Here is a 17,775-nt window from a genome sequence, read left to right on the forward strand (position 1 = left end):
CTTCAAAATTCTGAGATGTTCTGATCATCTCTATTTGATGGGATATTCCTATCTGTAATTTTAGCTTTTTTAAGTGGAAATAAATGTGGGCTTGTCGTCATTTATTTTTCGCCAGAAGTTGCATTTTTTTTAGAACGAAGATTTTATAGAAGGTAATTTTCGTAGTCTTTATTGTTAATTTATTTGATGAGAATTTCTCAATATTGGGATTGTAGATAATAAATTTACATCTCTTCAAATATGTTAGAACGACACAAAGGCTGTCAGTTTTCTAGTGTTTTACGTATATGTAGAACATAATCTTAGCTGTTCGGAGGATATTAGGGGTATAACCCCTGTCATCTGGTGTCTGTGAGGATTCACAACTGTTGACTGAGGTCTTTGGAGTTTAGTGTTTTGAATAGTAAAAGGCTTCCAAACACTTGAGATGTTGTTGCTATGCCTTCTCTGAGGATTAAGTCAGGTGAAAAACGTTTGGTGGTCTTACGTGGCTTCATGGCTGTTTTTAGGACTCCCACCTGCCAAGAGTGGCTAGATAAGCAATACCACCCCAACAATCCACTATAGTTGGCTCTCATGTCGTCACCACTGCTAATCATATGACTTGCCTGTGTTGTAGAGGTAAGGGAGTCTTTGAACCCATGAAGTCCAGAGTGGGAAAAGGGGGAGGGAGGAACTTGGAAGGTCAGTGGGAGGAGCTAAGTGGAGACGGGCTCCATCTGAGGGACGGTGGGCTGAGTATTAAAGGAAGGCAGTCTGAAAGGAGAACCTGTAGAGTGGACTGGAGCAAGTTAGAGAGGGGGTTTGAAGAGAACCCCCCTCTTTTTTTCCCCTCCACACACTGTTTTGCATTCAGCTAAAGTTCCACATGGGGAACCGTGGATCACAGGAGCAGCAGGACTCTGAGGGTAGGTGTTATTCCCCATTGCATTACCCCACTGCCCCCCAGCTCCGCCCATCCAGGCTTCAGTAAAATGAGAGTCCAGTCTCCTGTTTTTTTTTTTTTTATACAGTTTACGGACAATGTCCAAGAAATGTGTCATCTTACTTTTGGCTTTCAGGTCGGACAATGGGCCCCGTCTCCCTTCCTTTCCTTCCTTCACTCCTGCGCAGACTCGTCCATGAGTCTGAGTGGGTTTTTGACTATATTTAGGCTGTGCTGCTCCTGGTCAACAATGCAGACTCAGTAATGTCAGTTAGGGTGAAATGCACCCTGAAGGGGAGGGAGACTTGAGCGGCAGCTAGCTGTTGCTGTGCCTTAGAAAGGCCTCTTTGATTTAAAGTTTGGTTTTCCTCCTCTGGTCCTGACCTGTCACAAAACAGTTAAAAGCCAGGTAATGTTTCTGCATGGCTGTGTTTATATTAATGCGCAAGTTGACTTATACTGTCCGGGTTTGTTTTTTTTCCACTAGTAGGAACTTTATAGGGGGTTTGGAGGTAAATGTTCCTCACATAGACACCGGTTTTCTGAATGTGATCCATAAAGCTGGCGTTAACGGCTGAGGGTCAGCTCTGCAGGGCAGTTCATTGAGGAACTGCTGTGTCATGGTCTGCGGGCCCACTCTTTACTCTTTCCACTTTATTACATAGTGTCTCAAAGTCTGGAAGATTATGAGATTTGATTTATTCATTTTTTCTGGCATATATAAGTATGGAGAAAAGAGTTGAGTAGTGAAAACCGCTTTGTTTCCACTCACTCACTCACTCACTCACTCACTCACTCACTCACTCACTCACTCACTCACTCACTCAGCCCATCTTTCCTTTCTTGTTTGTAGCAGCTTTTATATTTAAAGTCTGAGTTTGATGAAAATATCTAACAAAGTGGTGTTGATTAGGTTTTTTTAGCTACAATACACAAATATTCAAAAAATGGATTGAGAACTGTTAGTTTGGGTCTGGTTAAGTATTGTAGGGTTTATCGCCTACCTTTAGGTCAAATTGGATTTAGTACTGTGCATCCAGAAAGTTTTCACAAGTAATTTTAAAAACTAAGGAACTACATGTATTTACAAACTTGTTCATAAAGCTCAAATGTTTGGTGTTTCCACGGATGGTTCTCGAGATGTTTCTAAAGTTTAATTTGTCTCACTTGTGATAAATTCAGTTAATTGGACAGGAATTGGAAAGGCATTCACCTGTCTGTGTATAGTACCACATATCAGAGCACAAACCAAGCATGAAGTCAAAGCAATTGACCTCTGAGATAGGATTGTCTAAAGGAACAAATCTGGGGAAGGATACATAAGAATGGCTGCTCCTTTGAAGGTTTCAGGGGACACAGTGGCCTCCAACATCAGATATATGGAAGAGGTTTGGTACCACCGGGACTCTTCCTACAGCTGGCCTGTTGTCTAAGCTTGGTGATTGGGGGAGAAGGGCCTTAGTCAGGAAGGTGACCAAGATTCTGATGGTCACTCTCTCAGAGATCCAGTGTTGCTCTGTAGAGACAGAACATTTCAGAAAGACAACATCTCTGCAGCAATCCACCGATGAGACCTGTATGGTATAGTGGCCAGATGGAAGCTACTCCATAGCAGCCTGGATGGAGTTTGCTATAAAGCTCATGAAGAACATTCAGACAACGAGAAATAAAACTTAGGTCTGATGGGACTAAGATTGAACTCTTAAGCCAGGCATCTTATTTGGAGGAAACCAGGCACCACTCATCCCGTGGATAATACTATCCCTATAGTAATGCATTCTTATGGCTGCATCCTGCTGTGGGAGGTTTTCATCAGCAGGAACTTTGAGACTAGTTGGGATGGAGGGAAAGATTAATGCCGCAATGTACAGACATCTTGAATAAAAACCGGCTCCTGAACGCTCTTGACCTCACACTGGGGGGTTTACAGGGGTTGGACAATGAAACTGAAACACCTGGTTTTAGACCACAATAATTTATTAGTATGGTGTAGGGCCTCCTTTTGCAGCCAATACAGCGTCAATTCGTCTTGGGAATGACATATACAAGTCCTGCACAGTGGTCAGAGGGATTTTAAGCCATTCTTCTTGCAGGATGGTGGCCAGGTCACTACGTGATACTGGTGGAGGAAAACGTTTCCTGACTCGCTTCTCCAAAACACCGCAAAGTGGCTCAATAATATTTAGATCTGGTGACTGTGCAGGCCATGGGAGATGTTCAACTTCACTTTCATGTTCATCAAACCAATCTTTCACCAGTCTTGCTGTGTGTATTGGTGCATTGTCATCCTGATACACGGCACCGCCTTCAGGATACAATGTTTGAACCATTGGATGCACATGGTCCTCAAGAATGGTTCGATAGTCCTTGGCAGTGATGTGCCCATCTAGCACAAGTATTGAGCCAAGGGAATACCATGATATGGCAGCCCAAACCATCACTGATCCACCCCCATGCTTCACTCTGGGCATGCAACAGTCTGGGTGGTACGCTTCTTTGGGGCTTCTCCACACCGTAACTCTCCCAGATGTGTGGAAAACAGTAAAGGTGGACTCATCAGAGAACAATACATGTTTCACATTGTCCACAGCCCAAGATTTGCGCTCCTTGCACCATTGAAACCGACATTTGGCATTGGCATGAGTGACCAAAGGTTTGGCTATAGCAGCCCGGCTGTGTATATTGACCCTGTGGAGCTCCCAACGGACAGTTCTGGTGGAAACAGGAGAGTTGAGGTGCACATTTAATTCTGCCGTGATTTGGGCAGCCGTGGTTTTATGTTTTTTGGATACAATCCGGGTTAGCACCCGAACATCCCTTTCAGACATCTTCCTCTTGCGTCCACAGTTAATCCTGTTGGATGTGGTTCGTCCTTCTTGGTGGTATGCTGACATTACCCTGGATACCGTGGCTCTTGATACATCACAAAGACTTGCTGTCTTGGTCACAGATGCGCCAGCAAGACGTGCACCAACAATTTGTCCTCTTTTGAACTCTGGTATGTCACCCATAATGTTGTGTGCATTTCAATATTTTGAGCAAAACTGTGCTCTTACCCTGCTAATTGAACCTTCACACTCTGCTCTTACTGGTGCAATGTGCAATCAATGAAGACTGGCTACCAGGCTGGTCCAATTTAGCCATGAAACCTCCCACACTAAAATGACAGGTGTTTCAGTTTCATTGTCCAACCCCTGTATCTGTCAGCTGGAGAATGGACCTAGGCTTACAGCCAATATACCAAAGGAGTGGCTTCAAGCTAACTGTGAATGCCCTTGAGTTGCCCAGTTAGTCTAGATTTAAATCTGATTTAGCTCTGGATAAACCTGAAAGGGTCTTTGCACCAACATTCCTATCCAACCTGCCGGACTTTAAGAGGTTTTCCAAGGAGAAATGGGCCAAACTGCCCAAAGATGGATATGCTAAGCGTGTGGCCTCATTATTGAAGAGGACTGTTTTGCTGCCAATTGCGATTTCTTAATATTTATTTTTCAAAGTATTTGCATAAAAAAAAAAACTTTTTCTCGTTGATATTATGGGATATTGTGTGTGGAGTTAGAGAAAAAAATAGATTAAGTGGATTTAATCCATTTTGGATTAAGGCTGTTATATAACAAAATGTGGAAAAACTACTGATGCATTGGAAATTCACATAGTAACTTTTAGTTTAAAATCTAATGCAGCCAAAATGTCAGCAGCTTCCTTCAGTGCCTTGAAGACATAAAGAACATAAAAGATCTGGACAACACTATCATTTTGTAACCATACAGGGAGTGTGTGTGTGTGTGTGTGTGTGTGTGTGTACACATCCTGAGTAGATCAGAGCCTTGTTTTACCCCTCTCGGATTAGGTCAGTGTATGTTGGTTTACATTCCTCCTTCTGTTTTATCCACAACAGGGACCTACTACCCTGCACAGCCTCCATTCCCCACCTCTGTGCAGGCGGCACCCGTCATTATGAACCCGGCCCCTCAACAACAGCAAGCACCGCCTCCGCCTTCTCAACACATCCCCACCAAACGGGAACGCAAACAGGTAGAGTCAGCGGTCTGTAACACAAAACATGCCTCGCTGAAAACTGTGCCTTTGTGGCTTTGAGTTTGCAGATCTGTGTTAGCGTGTCTGTAGTACCTGATTAACCTGCTCCTAACACTTTTAATTAATAATGAATATGCTTGCATTTCAGGCCTTAATAAACATATCGCAGATCTAAAAGAACAGTTCACTTAACATGGAAAGTTTCTCTTATTCCGTTGTAAAGATCAGTTTTTTCCCTGTAGTGCCAAAGCTTCAGCAACCTTTGGGGCAAATCTGTGAGCATATGTCTTTCCTACTCATGAGAAAATTCCAGGCCCAAACAGAACGTGTGCGATAAGCTCACTGTTCCTGATTATTTTACCTTCATGTTGCTGTCATTATCTCTGCATATAGTGAAATGACTATTGGACTATAAGCCTCAAGTGAAACATGTATATAAATGGTATGTGTTGTACTCTGTTATGATTTCCAGTTTTTGGTGACAAAGAAGTAATAGAATTACTCTTAGTAAGCATTCGGGGCTAGTTCAAATAAAATCAAAGGTGATTCTTAAATTTTAGGTACTTATCATCGTTTTTGTTAGTTTTGCTCTTAAATTATGTTCAGAAGGCTTGTAGCTCAACATTGTTCATGTTCGAAATCAAGAAATATTTTAAATATGAAAAATGAAACTCAGAAGGCAGCTGAAAATTGCCTACAAGTTATGAAACTTTGATATTGTGTTATGCATTGATATCAATGCATAACACAATGAGCATGTAACAGGAAATTAGTGATAGCAAAGCCATTTATTGGTGACTTGTCCAGCAAGGAAGATGTCAGGAGATATGTAATCCAAATAAAGTTGCTGGGAGACCTAAAAAACAGGCAACCCACATCAAGACTGACATGCACTCTGTGACAAGCTTGGTCTGCCTGTAATTCACTGCAGTGGTGAATGGCTGCTTGAGACAAAAATTGTTAGAGGAATTAAAATTCTGGCATCGTTCACCTTAGCTTGACGTGCAAGGGTCATGTAAACAAGCTGTAGTGAATGGAAGCAGCTGAAAGTATCACTTGTCTCCACAGAATCGGTTAGTTTTCTACTCATTGTGGTTTACCTGCATTACAGTAATGTTATTCCAAGGAGGATTTGTGCCATTCAAAGTGTGCAAGGCCGTCAGCAGTTAGTTTTCTCACCAGCCTGTGTTGTTTTTGGCATTTCTGTGTTGCCAATAAGTTGACGCACGTATCTTTTTCAAATACTTCAGTTAAAAATGTATTTTGTATAGACAACAGCAGTTTCTGCTTTTTAAACATTGGTCAGCTGTGCTCTGTTGTTACATGTGTTACGTTGTCACCCATATTACGTAATGTTGATTCTGCGTTAGAAAAACAAAAAATGTTCTGGTTGTTCAAGAAAAATGCATTTTAAGATCACCTTTGTCCTGTGAAAAATGACGGAAAGCTCGTTTGTGATTTAATATTCTTAGGATTTATAGACTTATATAAATTATGAAATAAATGGTTCCCAAGAACTGCAACTATTATGATGGGTTCAATTGGCTAGGAAAAAATAGCATTTCTAAGTGCCTGATCTGTTGGTCAAGCTAGTAAGGCAGAAGAACAATAAACCAACTTTTTTTGTATAATTATTTTTTTTGTTTATGATTTCCTGTCTTAATGTCAGCGGTATATCAGAGGTGGCGAATCATATGTATAGATATTTTCATTTAAACCCTTCTTACTTTGATTTTCTTTGAAACTGGGATTATTCAACATATCTTCTGACCAGAGAAAAGATGCTGGTGTGTGGGGCTTATTGTGTATATGACCATTGTAGCAAGCTAGCATTCAGTAGCATTAGCTTCCCCTCACACGTCCTCTAGCTCATACCCTTCAGTTCGATACCCCTCCATGGCTTCCCTCTAACTCTCCATATCCAGAGTGTTTCGTCTTGCCACCCACAGCCGTGTCTGGATCTTCTTCCACTATGAGTCTGACAACAGTTGGAGACTGAGTAGTAGTCTGTTGTTCTTCTGTTACTACAAATCTGCCCACATTGAGATGGTACTCTGTTGTAATGCAAAACGAACCAAACTGTTTTAGAGCCAGACGAGTTGAGTAGAGTAGTTACTGATGGAAAAGGAGCAATTAAAAAGGTCAGTAAAGTTCCTGTATCTGTAACAGTGAAGTAGTAAGCCTCCAAGACGACAAAAGCTCAAGCTATCTGCGAAGTTTCACATCACACAACGCTCCGTTCTACAGCGGTACCAATTAATGCAGGAAAATCAGCTGATGGCTCAATCAACTACTAAATAGTGAGGCACCGAAGCAAACCGGTGCTCCCGTCCACAACTGTTTAGTGGTAAAGGCATTGGAGGCTAATGTGGCTAATAATAACACAGGTTATGGCGGAGCCAGGATGAAGCTGATGATTAGAGCAGAACAAGTTGGAACCTGTAGCAACCCACCTTGCTACTGTAGTTCATCAGTAAAGGAAATATTATACAAAATTACCTGAGATAGAAATTTTACCGGGCTGCTGTTGAATACGTTTGCATGGACCAGATCCTTGTTTAAACTGTAAAAAATATGTTTTGTATGTTTTGTTTAAAACACAATTTATTTTAGTGTAGAATGATCCTTTTATGTTTCCATCAGTAGTAAAATGTATTAGTATCAATAGCAAATTGACAGGCAAATGTAAGCACACAGGGGCATACTAAAGATAAGCAATTATAATAAAAGAAAATAAAAGGTACATAATTCCATGATGTATAGTAACACACATATATTATGTATCTTGTCTACTGTTTTGCCAAACAGTAAAGTGATACTGTGCAGTTTCTCCATGCTTTTTGGTTTTTACCCCAATTAAGGAATTTAATATCTTGTCATATTGTAATTAATCATATGCTTTGCTCTTTGCTAGAACGAACCCAGTTCCTTCAAAGAATGTTGCCACAGTGGCGTAAATGGTATTGAGTCCTTTTCTTAGTATCGGTATTGAGTTTGAATTTTTAGCATCATGACAACTTTACTTGATACTTCATAACAAAGGGCTCAATAGCTGCTACTGATACTCATCTATGAATTGAGGGATATTACTCTGAAGGTTTGTTCTCTATTCAGGTAAAACTCAGCAAAAGGTTGTTGTGACAAACCTTTTGCTGTGACATATATCCTTATTAGACAAAGAAAAGGGATTGTATTTGATCTTTTTGAGTAGTCAGGTCTTTTCGTGTCTCTAGCAATCACTTTGGCATATTAAACTCACAACAAGCTAACCAGATGTTGCTCTTTAACATGTGCATTGCAAAAGTTGTAGCATAGTATGTCACCTTTTTCAAAATGCCTGTGGACGTGCTCCTGCTCCCACTGAGAAAGTCCTGTAAGGAGGGGGCTGAAGGACATGTCAGCACATAGCTAAGGTCCACGTGGCCACTGGTCTCCTCCCCCTTCTGAGCCTAAAAGGCTAACCTTCCGCTGCCGCTGTGGCAGTCCCCCCTCTTCCTGCTCTAGTTTGGTCTGCTTTCAGAAGGTGTGAGCTGAAAGTAAAATCTGTTGAGTAACTTCTTTAGTTTGCATGTGCAACAGAGAGGGAGTTTATTCAGCAAGCTGCTGCTTATTTGATAATGCTAACTTTTTTTTTTTTTTTTTGGAAACCCTCCCATTGCTCCTTCCATGCTCCATGCCCCTCCTCCTCTCTCAGGGCCTTTTTAACTGTGTGTGACTCTGGGCGGGGGTGCACATTCCAGTTTCATAGCTTTACAAGGCCAGTCTCTTTCTCCCTTTTTTCCCTCCCTGTTCTGTTCAGCCCAGGAGAGAGGGTTGATCAGGCTGCTAGCTAGCTTACTGACAGTCAGGCCTGGCTCTGCGCAGTCCTATTCTGCTGGGCTGTTCACCTGGCAGTGTATTACCCGAATGAAACCAAGGCAAAACTACTTTGTTTCCACCCCCAACCTGCTTTGTGGAGTTGAAAGTCCAGCATAAGGTCAGCAGGAGCTGCTACTCCAGCTTTGGGATGAAAGAGGCCCACCAGGGTTTGTACTGCTTTTGGGGAGGACTTGCAAACAAAACCAGTTAAGGTCAGTAGTGTTGAGCAAACATTGTTCCTCTTTATTTAAAAGTAGGTTAGAGAGGAAACGTGTTGTACCAGCTGAGTTGTAATGTCTGTAGATCATACTCTGTCCTGTAGCTGTCTGCTAGCATTTAGCTTCCTTTTATGAGTCAGATTTTACAAATACCACATGATTGGACAGAGATCAGAGCTAAGCAGAAACGCTTGTACTCTGTGAGCAGATTTTTACTCACTTGTTTGCTCCCCTTGTGTGTCATGTGTGTGTGTGCACACATGGAAAGCTACTGTTGTCACACCTTATTATGCTTTGCCTTTGTCAGAGTCGAACATTTTCACACCAGTTTAAACCAGCACTGGAATTTCACAATTTGGCTTCAGGTTGGTTGATTAGATTCATGGTGGCAGACAGGTTCACTATTGACTCAGTTGAGCCACACAGGAATTTATAAGGCAAGGGGTATTAGGAGTTTGTTTGTAACAATGTTCATAATGCGAGAGATGTAGAGTTAGTCGAATGAGCTAAACGGGGAACACAGAAAAGGGCTTATAATTGTTGCCGTTCCTCCGTGGTACTCATCAAAGTTAAAACTTTATTTCTTATTCGTCTGACTTGCGTCTTAAACCTGTTGGTGGGAGTCCCTTACCCCTAAATTACCATGTGTTGCCTCTTGTTATGTCTCGCTCTTAACTTGCTTCTTTTCCTCTCTAGATCAGAATAAGAGATCCCAACCGAGGAGGCCAGGACATCACGGAGGAGATTATGTCAGGGGGCCGCAGTGGCTCTACCCCAACGCCCCCACAGGTGAGCTGAAGTAGCACGTAAATAAGTCCAATCAGATAGATTAATCAATTCAGACTGAACATAAATGTGTTCACACTAAAACCTTTGACATTAGGAGTCTGCAGACTCTACGTTCATAAGTATGCCCTCTGCTGGAGGTACTACAAAACAGCTGGTTAGATTACTGTTAAAATGCCTTGTAAATGTATTCATACCCCGTTTTTTCACATTGCAATTACAAATTTCAGGGTCTTTTTATAGATCTTATGTGATGGACCAACATAGCATAACGGCGGTTATGCTATGAGACTAATGATAAGTAGGATACAAGGTTTTAAATGTTTTCCTTTTTTAGAAATAAACAGTGAAAGATGTCATTTGTTGCCCTGTATCAGAACTTTGAGAACCACTTTTAGCAGCTTGCTACCAACTTTGCACATGAAGAGGCGGAGAATTTGACCCTCCGTGAGATTGGATAAAGAATATCTGTGAACATCGACAGAGTCTTACCACAGATTCTGAGTTTCATTGAGGTCTAGACTTGGCTCATTGTAACACATGAAGGTTGTTGATCTAAACCCCACCACTGTAGCTCTGGCTGTGTTTAGGATCACTGTTCTGCTGGAAGGTGAACCTTTGCTCCAGTCTCAAGTCTTTTGCCGTCTTAAGCAGGTTTCCTTCTATAATTGCATTTGGCTCAATCTATCTTGCCATCAACTCTATCCAGCTGCCCTGTCACTGCTGAAGAAAAGCATCCCCACACCATGATGCTACCACCACCATGTTTCACCATTGGGATGGTTTGTTCAGGGTGTTGTTGCGCGTGTTTTCTGCCACAGTTATCAATTGTGGTTTTATCTGACCAGAGCACCCTCCACAGGTTTGCTGTGTCCCCTACATGTGGCAACTTCACACGCAGGCCAAACATAAAAGTCAGATTTGTGCGACAGATAGTTGTCCTTCCAACAGATTCTCACCTGAGCTGTCGATCTCTGCAGCTCCTCCAGTTACTACTGTTGTCTAACAAACATCTGAGGTCTTGGTGGAGCAGCTGTATTTTAGCGGTATCAGGTGTAAATGGAGATCCAATAAAAATATAAATCACACTTTTCCCATTTTTATTTGTAAACAAAATGGTTTGTGTTTAGTCCTTACTTTCATGCTATTTCACAGTTAAGTGTTACTTTGCGTTGGTCTATCATATTAATTCCTGATTAAAAATATACTTCAACATTCAATGCTTTTGAATCTTTTTGCAAGAGACTCTAAATTTATAAATGTGTTTTTTCCCTTGTAAAACAGAAAAATGTGTCATCCTTAGCAGTAAGATGTCGCCTTGTTTTTGTTGTCTGTGTCTCCCAACAGACAGCCGTATCTGGGTCAGATAATACGCCGCTGCCTCAGGCCAATGGTGAGAGTATTTCAGGTGCTTCTACAACGAATGTGGTTAGACCAGGTGAGTGCCACCTAATTCTTGTTTTGGGTGGGGATGGGCTGGTTCACAAAACCGATTAACTATTTATTCTTAACGTATAACATTTTATTACCACAGTTTAGCAACTTTTTTTCTTTATTTAAATTGTTTTTAGATGACGGAGGGAAGCTTACGCCACCTTCCTTGTCACAGACCCCTGAGCTTCCTAAGGTTGACCCCATCCTCACTGAAACCCTGTCCGCTGTTACTAAGGTGTCTGCCCCCCCTCCTCTCTCAGAATCCATAAACGCCCCCCTCAGCAACCTTGGACCTTCTGCTCCTGCTGCAGATGTGATGGATGCTCCCCCCCCACCTAGAGGACCCACACCTACCCCCCCATCAGCTCCTGAGGTCCCTGCCTACCCTGCACCCCTTCCTGACCTTGTCCCCACCTGTTCTGCACAGAACAAAACAGAAAACATGGACCATGAAATAAAAGAAGAGGAATCCAGAGAGGAAGAGACTAAAAACGATGAGGTAAAAGCCTCTTCAGACTTTTTAAGCACCCAGACCCCCAGCTCTAACGGTGTGGCAGGCATGGAGCTGGAAAAGTCATCAATTACTTCACCTCCCACTCAATTGGAGGACACACTAGAATCTCCCATTGCTCAGCCTGAGGAGCTTCGTTTGCTCAACGGCCTCCCACTCCCAGGTCCTCAGAACCAGGTCCCCCATGGTTCTGCTGTCAACACGTCTGAGCGCGATGACAGTCCTATAGCTGAACCGGATTTAAGTCAGCAGTCTGTCGCGCATAGCTCTGTTGCTGATGTCACTGCGAAACAAACTGATATGGCCACACCCACAACTGTTGACCAATTAGCATCTGCTCCTGCTGATGAAGAAGTTCCTGTCGAAGCGGTCATCCTGGCAAAACCCTCTCAGTCAGAGGTACAGGATGTAGTTACCAAGGTTGTCCCTGAGGTTGAGGAAGATGCTTCACAGCCCCAGACCGAAGCCAAGGAAGAGACGGCTTCTCCTACAGAGAAAGTTTCCTCAGCTGACAACACATCTGAGACAGTGTCTGGTTCTCCTCCTCCCACAGCAGAGGACAAGGAGGAGGCTCCCAGTCCGCCCACTGTCACCCCATCCCCTGTAGAAACTACTATGCAAGGTCAGTCTCTTGCTGAAATTGGAGCTTTTGTGTTCTTTTTACAAACCCTCTCAAAGCCTTTTCAGACAGTGTCCTCTAAGATCGGTGCATTGATCTGAGGCTGATTGTGCTCCTATCTATAGCTGCTGTGTCTGTGCCAAAGAAGAAGAGGAAGATGAAGGATCTGAACAAAAAGGAGGCGGTTGGAGACCTATTAGATGCCTTTAAGGAGGTGTGTTCACTGTAGCAAAGTGGTTAAATAGCAGTTAAACATATTTTACCCATTTCAAATAATCTACAGCTGCTTAATTACTGGACCTTTGGTCCATTTTCTTTTTAAAATCCTTTTGATACTTTTTATGAAGTTTGTCTGTCTAAAGTCTGCACCATCTGCAAGCAAATAAGTTCAAACTGTACAAAAAATTACAGATCTTCAATTTCTTCTCATTTTCCCACATTACTAACACAAACGTCAATGTTAGAGCTGAAAGATATTAGGAAAACCTCCACTATGCGATAATGTTTGTAAATGTCAAGTAATAAACATGATTCACGATTAATACGTAAACGGTATCCTAGTCTTTCTGCTTTGGATTCAAAGGAAACATAGATCCCACATAGTGAGTAGTCTATCTAGCTTCTAAAAAACTACTAAAATGAATCCTTTTCATCTCAACAACGAGATTATAATAAAATGTTGCTTCAGCCCAACATGCTGCTTTTGCATTAACAATCCCCAAAGAGCCTTTGTAATTTATTCCAGTTCAGTTTATTTATTTAGTGCCAATTCACAACAAATTAAGTCTTGAGGCACTTCACAAACAAAACAAAAAAAGTGAATTCAATTCAGTCATACAGGCAGATTAAAAGTCAACTACATACATTCCAATTTCATCTTAGTTATCTAACAATACAGTAGGTTTGTCAAAATAATAAATCAATTGTAATGGTAAAAAAAAAAAAGAATTATTCAAAGATACTCGTTTGGGTCAAAATCGATATAAACTGACCCATTCACATTTGCTCAAATTATTGTATTTCTTGGACTTCAGTGCTGCAACAACAGAGATTCTGAGCTCCTCCCCTCCCTGAGCTGCTGACCTGACCAAAACAATGAGCTGCTACTGAAAGTTTTAAACTCAAACATGGCAAGTACATCCAGACAGAAACATATGCGATGCTCTTTAGCCAACAAGGCAAACACAAAGTGTTGCTCAGAGGTACTTTCCCCATGAGGCAGACGGACAGGGCAAAAACTGAATGATTAATAATGCTACATTAGCAGCACTAACACTACAGGTTAATACTATGACACTGTTGTTTGTGAGCAACAGAAAAGTCAGTAAAGCTCCTGTATCTGCAACAGTGAAGTAGTAGACCTCCCAGACAACATAAGCTAACGCTATCTGTTTAAATATTAGCTTCACGGACCCGGAAAACCCAATGATGGTGTTCTGTCGGTCTGAACTCCCCCTCCCAGCTGCAAAGCTCCGACTTGCACAACGGTCCGTTCTACTGCTGTACAAATTATGTTTGGAAAGTCTTAATCAGCTGACAGCTCAATAGGCTACCAAATAGTGAGGCGACCAGCCAACCAACGTGCCCCCTCAGTTACTCCTAGTTTAGTTGTAATTACATTGGCAGCTATTGTTGTCTAAATTACAGGTTATGGTGGAACCAGATTGAGCCCCAGGTTTCACGCCAACAACCCATTAAAAATGAGATTGTTTTTTCATTTATGTTAGCATATCTACATGACAGCACTTTAATTGTCACAACAGTAGAAACATTAAAATCATGCCGTTGTGACGTACAATAACAGTAGAAACACAATTAAACATTTCTGTTATGCTGAATGCATTTGCATGGACCAGATCCTTGTTTACACTGTAAAATTAGGCTTTGTATGCATCTGATTCATGTTTGTTTGGAAACAGTTTAGTTTAGTATAGAACGAACCTTTCTTTGTCCCTCAGTAGTAATTTGTATTAGCAACAAATTGACAGGCAAATGGAAGGACACAGACACACTAAAGATAAGCACATAAATGAGGTTATGTCCTACTTTGTGTTGGTCTGTCACATAAAACCCTAATAAAATATGTTGACCTTTGTTTGTAACGTAACAAAATGTTAAGAAAAAAATCTAAAAGGCTAAGAAAACCTTCGCAAGGTGCTCTAGAGGCAGTTGTCTGAATTCACTTAAACTCTTTCACAATTAGAAACTAATCCAGTTTATGGAAGATTGTGATTGCAAAGATGTAATTACTTTAGCTGCTGATTTAAAAAAAATTAAATTTGTTTTCCCAAAGTAATTCATGCCAGCAACATGACATCACTTGGCTGGATGTGAAGCTGCTCTTTGGATTATTCTAGGTTTAACCTTGGGTTATTTTAATATTCCAAACTGACTTTTCTGATCAAGGAGCAGGTAGTTGGCCAACCTGAGCCTGAGCCAGCCCCTGCCCCTCCACCAGAGCCAAAGCCCCCAGTTGCAGCCCCTCCTGCACAAGAGGAGGCCGACATGACCTGGGAGGATAAAGAGGACAAGCTGGATGCCGAGAACCTTCAGCCAGCCGCCACCGACAAGAAGTACCAGTACAAAGAGGGTGGGTCCCTGAACACTTGATACTACCGAGGATCCCTAATTAGAACTGTTTGGGGTGGGCCAATTGATTCATGAGTTGGTTACTTATTTCTTCTTCTTCAGAACAATGGAAGCCAATTAACAAAGAAGAGAAGAATAAATACGACAGAGAGTTCCTTCTTGGGTTCCAGTTCATCTCTGCTAGTATGAACAAGCCAGAGGGTTTACCAGCCATCAGCGATGTCGTCTTAGACAAGGTGCAAACCATTTACTGTAATGCCAAGCCTTCTGCTTTCACATCCTGTAACTCCTTAGAACTGATATTTATTAGGGACATATAATTGATACAATGAAATATTTTTGATCAGAAAAGCTGTCCATAAACCAGCCTCGGTTTCTCTTTGTACAGGCAAACAAGACTCCTCTTCGCCAACTTGACCCCAGCCGTCTCCCAGGGATGAACTGTGGTCCTGACTTCACTCCCTCCTTTGCCAACCTTGGCAGGCCTGGAATGGGAGGAGGAAGCAGAGGACCTGTGAGTAGACAGTCTCTGTGTGATCCATCAGAGCTCACATACATTTATTAGTCTTTTAATAAAACGGTGGTCCTGTTGGTTCAACTCTCTTCCTCCACAGCCCCCTGGAATGGGCGTCGGAGTTGGTGGGCCCCGACGCTCTCAGCAAGTCCAGAGGAAAGAGCCAAGGAAGATCATCACTAGCATGTCGCTCAGCGATGACGTGCAGCTAAACAAGGCAGAGAAGGCTTGGAAACCTTCAGTAAAGAAAACTACTCTGACCCGGGAGCCAGAGGAGCCGCAGGAGAATGATCCAGAGCAAATAAAAACCCTGGAGCTGTTTAAGAGGGTCCGGAGTATCCTCAACAAACTCACCCCACAAAAGTTTCAGCAGCTAATGAAGCAAGTGCAGGAACTGACTGTCGACACGGAGGAGAGGTTGAAAGGTGTGATAGATCTCACCTTTGAGAAGGCCATCTCCGAGCCAGACTTTTCTGTGGCCTACGCAAACATGTGCCGCTGTCTTTCAGGGGTGAGTGGAGCCACATTTATATACAGTACATCATTTTTGCCCCTTGAACTGTTTTAAATGTTCTTATCTTCAAGGCTTTTACTAAGATTTTTGGCGAATAACACAACGTAAAACACAACTGTTAAGTGGAAGGAAAAAGGAAATGTGTTTACATTAAAAATCTGTCTATTTTCAACCCCAGTTACTTTGACACCCCTTAATAAAATCCAGTGCAAACTGTTACCCTTCTAAAGTCCCTTAGGAAACCGAGTTCACCTATGTGTAATTTCACCTTAGTTTAAATCCAGCTGCATTGTGAGGCCCCAGATGTTTGTTAGAGAACATTAGAGAACAAACAGCATCATGTAGACCAAGGAACTCAACAAACAGTTCAGGGAGAACGCTTTGGAGAGGTTTAAAGCAGGGTTATGTTATACAGCAATATCTCAAGATATGAACATCTCACAGAGATCATTTAAAAAGGGAAACAGTACGGCTCAGCTGCAAGCCTACCAAGTTTTTACCGTCCATAATCAGAGAAGCAGTCAAGAGGCCTGCGGTACCTGAGATCACATTTATGTGTTACTATGGCCCAAACTAAATCCAACTGAGAATCTGATGATCGACTGACTAATCTGAATAAATCTGCGTAGAATGGGGAACAAATTTCATTTAGTTGTGCAAAGGTGATAGAGACATACCCCAAAAGACTTCCAGCTGCCGTTGTAGTGAAAGGTTGTTCTAAAGAGCACTAAAGTAAGCGATCCAAACACAGACTCAGATTTTTATTGGAACAAAATAATTTAAAAAACCTTCATATCAGTTATGCACCCATTTATTATTATGTGGGCATTACTATGTGTGTATCTGTCCCACATAAATGTTCTATAAATAATACTGACGTTTGAGGTCATAATGTGAAAAAGTTCAAGGTTTATAAATACATCTGTAAACCCTGTTGAGAAAATAAACGTTATTTTACATTTCTGAAGGATACATGCCTTTAGGATAAATTCTTTAACCTGCTGCATACATCCCATTGATTAAATGATTGATTGATTTGATCAGTTTGTTGATTAATAATAAGCAGAGAAACCAGGAAACTTATCATTTTACAGTCTTTTACCACAGTACAACAAAAGTTAATAGCTGCATTTTGGCTGGAGCAGTACTGACATGGATGACATGCAGAAACACTTTCAGGAAGTAATTTATTGACGCACAGTAAAACTGCTATTCAGGCTAAGTGATTTAACAGTAAACCTTTAAATAGGGAAAAAATGGTTCAGTAAATGTTTACTCCATAGTTATTTAAAAGGCAATGGCTCTGAGGAGAAAGTACACCAAAATAAAAGCACCTACTCACACAAATCATTATGTTTAGGCTTCAATGGTGACCTCAGTTTAATGCCACGTGTCTGGACCACTGATCTAAGTGATGGGATTGAGCCTCTATAACACAGTGTCCCATCTAGGTTTGTTTTATCTGCTTCTTCCTAACTTTTCTGACATATATTGTCGCTGCTCCTTTCAGCTGAAAGTCATAACCCCTGAGAAGTCTGGTCCCACTGTGAATTTCCGCAAGCTGCTGCTAAACCGATGCCAGAAGGAGTTTGAGAAGGATAAAGATGATGATGAGATCTTTGAGAAGAAGCAGAAGGAGCTGGAAGCTGCCTCAGGGGTAAAGTTACTGGGTCATGATATAAGGGTTAGGTACTGAACCCTTGCATAAAGGGACACAAACTGACATTAGAATTTTGTCTTAAAGGTTCAAATGGTTTCAGCTACATTTT

The 17,775-nt window shown here is 41.7% G+C and overlaps 1 protein-coding gene and 1 non-coding gene across 10 annotated transcripts in view; both read left to right on the forward strand.

Moving 5' to 3' along the window:
• Positions 1-17,775, forward strand: part of LOC124883973 (eukaryotic translation initiation factor 4 gamma 1-like) — a 57,425-nt gene that overhangs the window by 27,154 nt on the left and 12,496 nt on the right. For 6 of the 9 annotated variants that reach the window (XM_047391498.1, XM_047391500.1, XM_047391501.1 and 3 more), the window contains 10 exons: positions 4,824-4,960; positions 9,736-9,828; positions 11,173-11,263; positions 11,397-12,392; positions 12,515-12,603; positions 14,796-14,979; positions 15,081-15,214; positions 15,367-15,492; positions 15,593-16,003; positions 17,517-17,663. In XM_047391498.1, the coding sequence (XP_047247454.1) occupies positions 4,824-4,960; positions 9,736-9,828; positions 11,173-11,263; positions 11,397-12,392; positions 12,515-12,603; positions 14,796-14,979; positions 15,081-15,214; positions 15,367-15,492; positions 15,593-16,003; positions 17,517-17,663 (2,408 nt within the window). Of the gene's footprint in view, positions 1-853; positions 909-4,823; positions 4,961-8,693; positions 9,034-9,735; positions 9,829-11,172; positions 11,264-11,396; positions 12,393-12,514; positions 12,604-14,795; positions 14,980-15,080; positions 15,215-15,366; positions 15,493-15,592; positions 16,004-17,516; positions 17,664-17,775 lie in introns of those variants that run through there. The other 3 variants (XM_047391506.1, XM_047391499.1, XM_047391507.1) reach the window with 3 other exon arrangements.
• On the forward strand, positions 17,368-17,445 carry LOC124884811. The gene has a single exon (XR_007042527.1). It is a non-coding gene; the product is annotated as a small nucleolar RNA SNORD66 (small nucleolar RNA).

The sequence above is a fragment of the Girardinichthys multiradiatus genome, chromosome 18, assembly GCF_021462225.1.
Source record: "Girardinichthys multiradiatus isolate DD_20200921_A chromosome 18, DD_fGirMul_XY1, whole genome shotgun sequence".
NCBI classification, from domain to species: domain Eukaryota; kingdom Metazoa; phylum Chordata; class Actinopteri; order Cyprinodontiformes; family Goodeidae; genus Girardinichthys; species Girardinichthys multiradiatus.